The sequence below is a fragment of the Oryzias melastigma genome, linkage group LG21 (assembly GCF_002922805.2).
Source record: "Oryzias melastigma strain HK-1 linkage group LG21, ASM292280v2, whole genome shotgun sequence".
Classification (NCBI taxonomy): Eukaryota; Metazoa; Chordata; class Actinopteri; order Beloniformes; family Adrianichthyidae; genus Oryzias; species Oryzias melastigma.
In genome coordinates this window covers 11,722,331-11,732,637 of record NC_050532.1, presented here as the reverse complement: position 1 = coordinate 11,732,637, position 10,307 = coordinate 11,722,331, and the positions used below count along the sequence as shown (strand labels likewise).

The 10,307-nt window shown below is 36.9% G+C and overlaps 1 protein-coding gene across 1 annotated transcript in view; it reads left to right on the top strand.

Annotated features, from left to right (window-relative positions):
• The first annotated feature begins 5,192 nt into the window (after positions 1-5,192).
• Positions 5,193-10,307, top strand: part of LOC112155273 (ephrin type-A receptor 6) — a 166,630-nt gene continuing 161,515 nt past the window's right edge. Inside the window, exon 1 of the mRNA XM_024286797.2 lies at positions 5,193-5,950. Within this exon, the coding sequence (XP_024142565.1) occupies positions 5,872-5,950 (79 nt within the window). The 5' untranslated portion in view covers positions 5,193-5,871. The remainder of the gene's footprint in view (positions 5,951-10,307) is intronic.

The following is a 10,307-nucleotide window of genomic DNA, read 5'->3' as shown; positions in this document are numbered from 1 at the left end:
TTTCACATGTTAAGTTTTGTTCTTCAAATTAGTTCTATACAGGAAAAGTTTCTTGTTTAAGCAGTAACACAAGCACACGAGTGAATAGCTTTTATACTTTTTTTTTTCTTTGTGAATCAACATTTTGAAGACTGGACACCCAAAAGAAACACAATAAACTGCTCTGATCTCTAAAAAACGACCTTATCCTGTGAAGTCCTCACGTCTCCAAACGGTGTGGATGTCTCTTTAACAGCCGGGGTGAGCGGCTCACGGCCTCTCCAGCTTGATGAGCTGCTCCCTCTATTTGCTCTCCTCATTCTCCTGAGCACCTTGGCCATCCAGATTAGAGCCCAAGGCCCATTAGGCTGCCGGGGAGGTGGGCGACGTCAGCTGTGTCGCACAAGTGTGTGAAAATGTGTGCATAAAGTAGACAAGGATGGGTTAGACAAGACAGTCTTGGTAAGAGACTGAACCCAGAATACGCGTTTTAAAGACTCTTGCTATTTTAGAACCACAGTATACAGCACAGATGGTGGAGACTAAAGGTTTTGGATCCGTGTCTGACCCACTAAACTCTGAACTGGAAAGTAGCAATAGAAATAACTAAAATGTTTATTTCGATACCATGAACAATAAAGGAATATATTTATTCATGTATTTATTTTTTGAAAAAAATGTAATGTTAAATCTGTTCCAAAACATTTTTTTTTCCCTGATTTAGTACAAAATAACAAGGAAATCAAATTGAAACTATATGTGGGGGGGGGGGGGGGGGTCACAAAGACTGTCCCCTTCATTCAACATTTCTTACGTAAAATAAAACAAGATGACTTTAACTGTTTTTCATGATATTTGAATTTCCATCAGTCCATCTATCTACCTCTAAGTGTTGTAATTAATTTGATCATTATTTAAACATTGACAAATTAACAATCAAGTTCAGTTATTTAATAAATAGCAGAAGATTTGTTTTTCACTGTTTAAATGTCTTCGATGTGCTAGAGAAAAATCACTAAATTATAAAGTTTGAATTGAGCTTATTCTCTGCAGCCTGTGGGTTTCATGAGGTGATAGTAGACACCTCCCTCCCCTGCTTTCTGAACGCTGTGATGAGATCTTCTTACAAGTTTAAACTCTTAAACACAACTTTATTTTGACACAAATTGCACTGAAAAACTGTGAAACGACATCATTACTGGACGAGATAGCATAATACTGTCACACATCCAAGTATTGAGATGCTCAGGTATTTGACAATTATTTAAGTTATTTAATTTTTTTTTTAGGTATTTTGTTTGTATGTTTCTTTCAGGTAAATTCTTTCTTGTGTGATTTATTGATTGGGAAAAGGTGGATCACACGGCAAGCAGGAGACCAGTTTTTAGTTATCTGTTTTGTTATTTTATTTTAGAATGTCAGGACATTTTATTCTGCTGAGCAGTCATGGTCAAAGGATAAATTTGGAAGAAAACAAAGTCTTGTTTGTGCTGCATTCCCTACTTTGGAGGACAATGGAGGAATCTTGAAATATATATATATATATTGTATATAGAGTAACAATAATGTATAACATTGGTTCAGCTTTAAATTAACTGGATGAGCAGATATTTGATGTAAAAAAAAATACACGTTTGAACACTGTTTTTATCATTGATTTTATGCTAAAATGAATAAAATAAACATTTCTTTTGCTTTTTTATTATTAGTACAATTTACTTCTTGTCAAGTTGAAATAGACAAATATAAATGTAAGTATTAGTCATGCCTTCACCTCATTATCAAAACAAAAGAGTTCTAATTTAGTAAATCATAAATCGGATAGAGTTTTTTGTTTTTTTCTAAACAATTGTTTGGATTCATGTCATGATAATATGAAAATAAAATATCAAACAGAGAAGCGGCCATGTGTAGTCAGCCTAAGATGCTGGCAGCTTTGAGAGACTTTTCTAAAGCAGAAAACCAAATTACCTTGAAAAGCATCCAATGTTGTGCCGCAGTTTATTTATTTATTGGAACACACATTGTCTGCTAATTGCTCTAATTTTATAAATCAGCTTTCAGTCGATCCAACTGAGAATTCTGTGGAGTGGAGGAATGTGGAGGAACGTGGAGGGATGTGGAGGGATGTGGACTCACGTGGAATATAATAATGATAAAAAGTAGTCACTTTGCTAAAGCTTTTACAGATAAAGTTATGATAAATTACAACTGGTTAGTACTTAAATTGGAGGTTATTTCTCAGAAGTTTAAATCCCAGATGGGACCTTTCAGTGTGGACTTTGCATGTTCTCACTGGTTTTCACTGGACACTCGGGTTCCCTCCAACATTTCAGAAACATGCTTCACTAGTTGATTAGCTTCTCTAAATTGTCTCTAAATGTGAGTGTATGTAGCTGTGAGCCCCTGTGACAAACTAGCGTCCTGTTTAGGATGTTCCTCACCGTTGCAAGCGTAGTTGGGATAGGCTCCAGCAACCTTATGACTCCAAAGGGGATTCAGAAGGCTTGGAAAAGGGATGGATTGATGGATAACATAAATATAATAAAAAACTTGAGTTTAAAAAAGCATATTAAGAAAAGCCAGACTGGAAAGAGCTGTAGGACAATGTTCAAGCCCTCTACAATCAGTTTCATAAGCAGCTATTTTATCATCATCTTGTGTAATGCATTTTTTAATCAACTTTCATTTTTAACTTAAACTGAAAACACTGCATAGTGATATGAATTTTTTTACATTAGAGTTTATCCTGTAAATAAGAGAAATATTAATCAAATAAATGTTGCATTTTTTTTTAATCAGAACAAATAGCTAATTTATTATAAATCTATTTACTAGTTAAGTGTTTTGATATTTATTAATACATCATATAGACTTTTATCAAATATTTCACATTTTAGGGGTTTAGTTCTGTTATAATACTCATGTTAAGCTATTCATTTATACATAGTAAACTTGAAGCTATAAAAAAAGAAAAAATTTAAATAAAAACCTATGACCTTACTGGCTAAATGTTATGGTTTTACAATTTTACAAGAAAATTTTTAATGAAAAAAAATAAAATAATGAAATCTGTTTTGAAAAAAAAAAACCTATGATGTGCTATAAAAAGCAGATATGTATATTACTTTTACTACCTTGGGGTAAATGTCATACAATATTGAAAATCAAATGCAAAGAAATAAATAATTGTTACATTTTTTGATACAAATGAGAGCGATAAACACTATGTTTTATGATTACTCTTGGGGAAGTTGTGCCAAAGTGTCTTCTTTAATGAGGATTTTTTTTAATTTAATAATCTTTCAAGTAATCATTTAATTTTTTTAAATAGAATATTATAAGAACATCAATCAATTAATCACTTTATTTAAATAACATATTTATCAACTTTGCTGTTGAACACAAGGTGTATGAACATTAGTTAATGCATGAATAGTCATTAGACACAGTAGATAAAGGAAGTAATGGTAAAACAGACATGAAAATAGAAAATAACTGAAATACCGCAGCTAAAATTTGAGGAATATTCAATTATAAAGACATTAAAAATCAAAGGTTGCATTAGTTAAAAGCAACAACAATAAAACTGACATAAAAATATAAAATAAAAGCATGTGGATCTAGTTCATACAAAATTAACTATATTAAAGACTATTTAATACAGCAATTTTAAAATTGTATAAAAACATGATAAATGTGATGAATTATTAGTTATTAAAGTACATTTTTTCTGAAAACTGTTTTTCACTCAAAATTCCATCTCATTTAGAGTAATTTCTTTAGAAATTGACATAAACGCTATAAGGAGAAGATTGGTTTTTTTTAGAGATAGAGTAAAAAAGTTTGCACTTTCAAATATTTCAGCAAGAAATATCTGCATTTTTCACTGAAATGTATTTGAACTTGACATTTGGGGGACTGAGATATTTAGAAATGACAGTTTCCTTGAATTTGAAGTTAAATTATGTAGATAGAAAAAAACTGGAAAAAAAAAGACTGGCCTTCTGTTCCTTGTTTGACTCTTTCAAACTGAATTTGTCTCTTTTTCTGTCGTTGCACTTCTTTAGAACAGGACATTAGTGAAGCTATTAGAGTTATAAAATCTCATTGTCTTTGAGAGTTGTGCTGATGTGGTCATGTTCCAGCTCTTTGCCTGTGATGGGTGCACTTGGACTGAGCTTGCCTTCCCCAGGCAGAGGTATCATAGCTCACAGTTAGGTCCCAAATACACCAGTCACGCCTCATTGACTGCTATTACAGCAAAGGAAACCAAACCCTCGCAAAGGGGGACCAGTTCACAACCTGGTATCGTTCCGCAGCATCTAATTGCTGTTTGTTACAAATTATGAAGGTCATTAATAGTTAGCATTTCAGTTTATTCTTGAGGTTTTTATGCACAATCGTAATTTAATGTGGTTGAATATGAAACAAAAAGCTGGTCATAAAAGTTTGCACAGCACACATGCATGCACACGCACACACATGTATACATCTTTTATCACTGTAATACATCTGCACCTTGACATTAATGGTTTGATCCATTTCTGTGGCCTCTCTGCAGCTCAAACAGGCCATTTGGTCAATATATCCCGCTCCTCTGTCCTCCAGTGTGTTTGTGCCACACTCTGGCAGACGGCTGGCAGGACCTCAGCATTGTTTGGTGATTGGCTAGGAGCTAAGTGGTGGTGACGGATGGTGATGTTGATGTATTTACCTCTTGTGCGCTGACAGGAAGCTGTTCCTGTGCCCTGATTGACTGACTCTCATCACAGCAAAGCCTGTCGTGCTTTGTTTAACCGGGTCAAGATGCGGAGCAGTTTGCTTACTCGTTCAATGAGACGTCCATGAAGATGAGGGGGAGACCTTCTCTAATCTTGGCTGACATTGGCGGCTTGGCAAGCAGGAAAGCTCCACGGTTAAAGTGCAAAGAAAGGGAGACTTTTTCTGACATGCACTTTTATATTATTCTCCTTCAGAAATACTAAAAAGGAAATATATGTATTTAATCAAGAAATATTAGTTTGATAAAAGGCAAAAGTCACAAATTGTGAGAAAAGTTGCATTGAAGTTTCTCCTACTTATTAAAAATCTGCAGGAAATAAAATTAAACTCTAATAAACTTCAAAACTTATTTTTGTTCTAATAATCTAATATTGATCAAACAGTGTGTAGACCCCGCGAGCATGCGCGTAATTGTTTCCACGCTGGTCCTGCAGAGGATTTAGATTCATTCCTGTACTGGAGCCAAAAACATGACAAACGCACACACACACACAGGCACACACAAACGCACGCTGTTGCGTTGTCAGCTAACCCCCTCTAGTGCCGAGCGCGTTGCACAGATGCGCGCAGTCCCTCAGTATTGGCCCCCGCTTCAGCTGCTGTTCCGCTGCATCCCATCATTTCTCTATTCCCAGTCCCCATCTCTCTGCTGCTGCTGCTGCTGCAGCGGACTGGCTTCCAGCTCACAGTGCGCGCCACGCCGCCGTGCCAAAACTCCTGCTTTCCCAGAGACTGCCACGATTCTGTGCTGCGCACGGAGACGCACCAGAATGCGTTTAGTTGCGCTGTTGGCGGCGCCGGGAACTGAAAGTCCGCGCGAAATTGGCAAAGTTGTCAGGAGGAAAGTGTCTCCCGCCTCGAGAGGAAATTAGACCCGACTTTAGACACCTTGTCCAGCTGCCGGAGGGAGCCGCGCCGCCGCCAGGTGAAGGATGACGCGTCCCCCGAGCCGTCACCCGGCCGCGCTCCGCAAACGGGATCAAATGTGAGGAGCGGGACCCGCGGATCTGCGCTCCTGAGGCGATTCCTCCCCAACTAACCGGCTCATTTCGGCTATCGTGTTAAAAAGTACTCCACTCTGAAGCGCCGGTGAATGTTGCAGCAGACATGAGTTTTGGGAGCAGATGGGTTTTTATTTCCCTCTTTGTTGGAATGTCCCTCACTGGCCACAGCCTCTGCAACCAAGGTAAGACCAGCATCCACCTGAGTCTGCAGGTTTCCTCAAAGCTCCCTAAAGACTGTTACGGTGTCTTTAATGCGCCTATATGGACGTTTGATCACTTTTATTGATGCGCAATTACGCAATTATCTTTAATATCCATATTTCTAGAATATCAATAATAATAATAAAGTTTATTAGTGCTCCTAAATAAAAATGCACGTGATAAAATGAAATAGGGACATTATGAAACATCGTGAGCCTTTCAATATTATTCCTGAAATAATTGGACTGGATGTGAGTTTTCAATATTCATTAAAAAAAAGTAAATAGAATGGAAAACAAGTCATAAATGTTAATAAAACTCATGCATAGCTTTCTTAATTAAATATGCTGCTTTCTTCAGAGTCACATGCGGGAGGACAGCCGGAAGATTGATTCATTAAGTGGGTGACAGAGCGAGACAGTCAGTCTGAGTGAGAAAAGAGAGACGCGCTTCTTCCTTTTTCCTTTTTTTAAATTATTTTTTCCTCTCACGAGCTTATTTCAGACTGAAATGAATGTATCCGCATAGATTTTGCGCATGTGTTTGCGCAACAGAAAGATGCGCTCACCTTTTGCATCCAAGAGAGTGCCTGCGTGCGGTCTCGCGCTCCTGTTCCCCTTAAGAAGGACCCACACGCGCACCAAAATAGTCCTATTGATTGTGTGTGAGGCGGGGCGCACGCTAGGATCTGACCCCCAGGTTATATTTTATTGTTCTCCCTGTGTGTTCAATAAGAGACCCCCTGCTCTCTCGGACACCTGCTATAACAGCCTCACGGTGTGTTTTTCTCTGCCGCAAAGTGAATGATTGAACTCGTGTCTGCTCTCAGCTGTACTTCAGTCTTTCATATTGACTGGTTAGGGACCTCTGCCACTGTCCCACACACAAAGACGGAGCAAACTGAGTTAAACACTAGTTTTCTGAGCAAAGCTGGTTCATTTGCAGTGATATGTGGGGTTTAAGTGTGTTTTTGGAGAAAAAAATGTGCACAAACGTAACAAAATCCAAGGTTAAAAGGGAACTAACTTTTTTCTGGGTTATTTTAACTCATAAAAACATAAATCTAGTTAAAATGAAAAAAAAAAACACTATAATCCAAAAAAAAAGAGAGTATCATTCCAAAAAAAGTAACCCGAACACATATCCCACCATGAAAAACCTAAAATTGGTTGAAGTGTTTTAGGACTGCAATGATGAAAAATCCATGATGGAGCCATGTTGTTTTTGTGAAGATTGGGTTAAGTCTGTAAGCTCCACATCCACATTTTTTTTTTTCAGTATGTACAACTTTAGAGACAGGAGAATTCTCAGACAAAACAATAGCTATATCGGCTCTTAACTGAACAATAAAAAACAATCACTTTCTATTTTCCCCTCTCCTCCCAACATCAAATCCCTCACATGAATCCAGCTGGTAGTTATTAACAACTTTCCACTAACTCGCTGCTGGCACCACACAGGTCTGTTTTCCACCTCAATGGATCGTCTTCTTGAATCTTTGACTCACTTTTTTTCTTTCCTGTGTAGCCAGAGGTAAAAAAAAGAAAAAAAAGAAAAGAAAAAAGGGTGCTGAGTTTAGGAGTATTTTGCAAACATAAGTTCTCTAAAACTTTTGCTGTGTGGGCTTTCCACACGAACATGCATGTCAGAAGAAAAGGTGTTCTCTGAAAAAGAATGAAAGGATTTCAAAATGAAAAAAATAAATCTCCTCAGAGCAATTTTAATATTAAAATATGAGATTCTCGTTTCTTTTTGACATTGATAAAGCAGAAAAGAATACTAGGAAAAAGTATCCAAATCACATTTTCTGGAAGTTTGAAATTAATCAATTTAAACCCAGTAGAACTGTGTGGCTTGTGGTAATATCCCTGTAGTTTGTGTCTATCAAACTATGAAAAAGATGCAAAAAAGATTGTTTTGCCTTTTTTATTTGTTTGCACAAGTTTTCATAAGTTTAGTTTGAGTGCAAAGCAGCATCAAAATCGTTTTGATTTGACTCTTAAATGCAGATATCTTTTCAAATGCATCTCAATGTTAAGGTGATTTATTTTAGAACGCTCTTCTGAGGGGAAACTCTGGGACTACTTCCAAGTTCGACTCAAGTATTTTTCATATTTTATCCTTTTGGAGAAATAAAAATGTTTATGATTTAAAATTCTAAGCGCTAACTTTTTTGTTTGTTTTTATTTTAAATGACAATTTAATGGTACATGTGATTTCTGTTTCTTTAAAGTCAGTGATGACGCTGAGGTTTACAATGTGACACTCTGCTCAGATGGAGGCTCGTTTTCTTTCTGTATGACGGTGAGAGCTGAAGCTTCCTCCCATAATTCAAGCTGTTTTATTTCAAGACTTTTTTTCTGTTTAAGCTCAGACAAACACTTTTGATAGCCTAGTTTTAGCTGTTTTCTTGGCTCCCGTTTGGTCTTCAAGTTTAGTGTTTTCCCGGTCCGAGTCACACCAGGTTTAAGTTGCTAATTATCCACAACTGTGTTCATTTAAGTTAATTATCCTCTGTATTTCAGTCCCTTTGGTCTCTGTACAGGTTTGTAAGGTAATTGCTGCTGTCTTCTTTTTTGTTTTGCTGTTTCTACATTTTTAAGTCCACAGTTTTTAACAGTCTTGACAAATTTTGGAAAAATGTAAACTACACAAAAGCAGTTTTTTTTTGTTTCAAAGAATTGGAATCACATAAAGTTCACAGACTTGCCAAGTCAGTTAATACGAACTGAAGGAGGAGGATGTCCGTCTGATAACATCATGTAGGTGTTTTTTTTTTTTTCTTCAATCAGGCTTGCCTTGTTGCTGTTTTGATGTTTCTTTTACTTTACAGTATTTTCAAATTTTGTATCCAATCACCTCTTTTTTTTCTTCTTCTTTCATTTGCTGTTGGGTCTGTTTACAATTCTGGTAAAAACTAGTTCACATTTTCCATCTGTGACCATGTAAAAATATATATATACAAGCACATGCGTTGCCTGATTTTGGGACAGTTTTTTTTTCATATACATAATTCATTTTTTTAATGTTTTTGTGGAATGAATATTTCTTGTTGAGAGAGTTTTTCACTAAAAGGTTAGATTGATCATTTTCTACTTAGATTTTTTTAGGTATTTGAAGATCGGAAAAGTAAGTGTTTCTCTTCACATATTACACAAGGCAAAAGTAGGTTCAATAGAAATCTGATTATTTGTGCACATGAATCCCAAAACTATTAAACAACTAAATTGATAAAAGGCTTTGCCGCATATACAATACTTCATTATTATTGATCAATTCTCCAGACCAAATGAAAGACAAAAACTTTTTTATGATTACATTACTTTTTACTATATTCCTCTACTGCCATTTGATTATTTACAAATGAAAAATGTTGCTGATGAGGTCTTTTGCTATAAAAGATGACTTGCACAGTGGTGTAGTGGTTCTCACTTTTACCTCACAGGTAGAACGTTCTGGTTCAAATCCCATCTCTGATCTTTTTGTGTAGAGTTGGATGTTTTCCTCGTGGATTTGTGGGGTTTCTTCCTCTCATGGATCAAAAGCATGCTTTAAAGGTTAGTTAGTGACTCTAAAGGTGCTTACACTCCGGCTGCATTGACTCGTGTTCAAGCGGCCACGAGTAGACGCGTAGACTAGAATGTTGGGTGTCCGTGTCCAAAACACTTTCCTTCGCATGTTTTGAAGTCCAGTAGAAATGGGGCGTTCATTGATTGTATTCTGAAAGTTCAACCGGTTGAGCTGCGGCAACGCAGCATTGTGACCAATCAGGGACTTGGATTTGGTAGTTATGTGTGGGTAGCGTTCGCTTCAAAACTTGAAACTACCAACTGTTGTAAACATGATTGGCTAATGTTATTTGCATGTATTTATGTGGGACCAACACAAAAAGTGATGGAAATTCATGTTGGCCACACATGCAGCCCAGATGCACATTGCTGCATAGCAAAATTAAGTGTAAATAGTCCCTTTCTAAAAGATTATGAAGGAAAAACTCATAATTGTGGTTTGTGCCTGGTCGAATTAATGGCATGAGAGTGGGCTTTAAAGGAAAAGAGCTATGAAAACAAGAAGACTGGAGCGAGATTTCCTGACATTTTACATCAAGCCGTATCCCACTGTAGGTGGTGGACGAGTGCTAATAAACAGTATAAAATCAATAGACGAAGAACACCCCCGCCACTACCTGTGTGTCCAGTGGCGTTCATGAAAGCACATTCCTGAACGCACCACACACGGCCAGAGTGAATGCTGCACAAAACTGTCTCTTAGATCTTAATATGATCTTAGTGGTTTCTCTTTGTTATCCTGTCGGGTGTGCCCCCCCCCCCCCCCCCC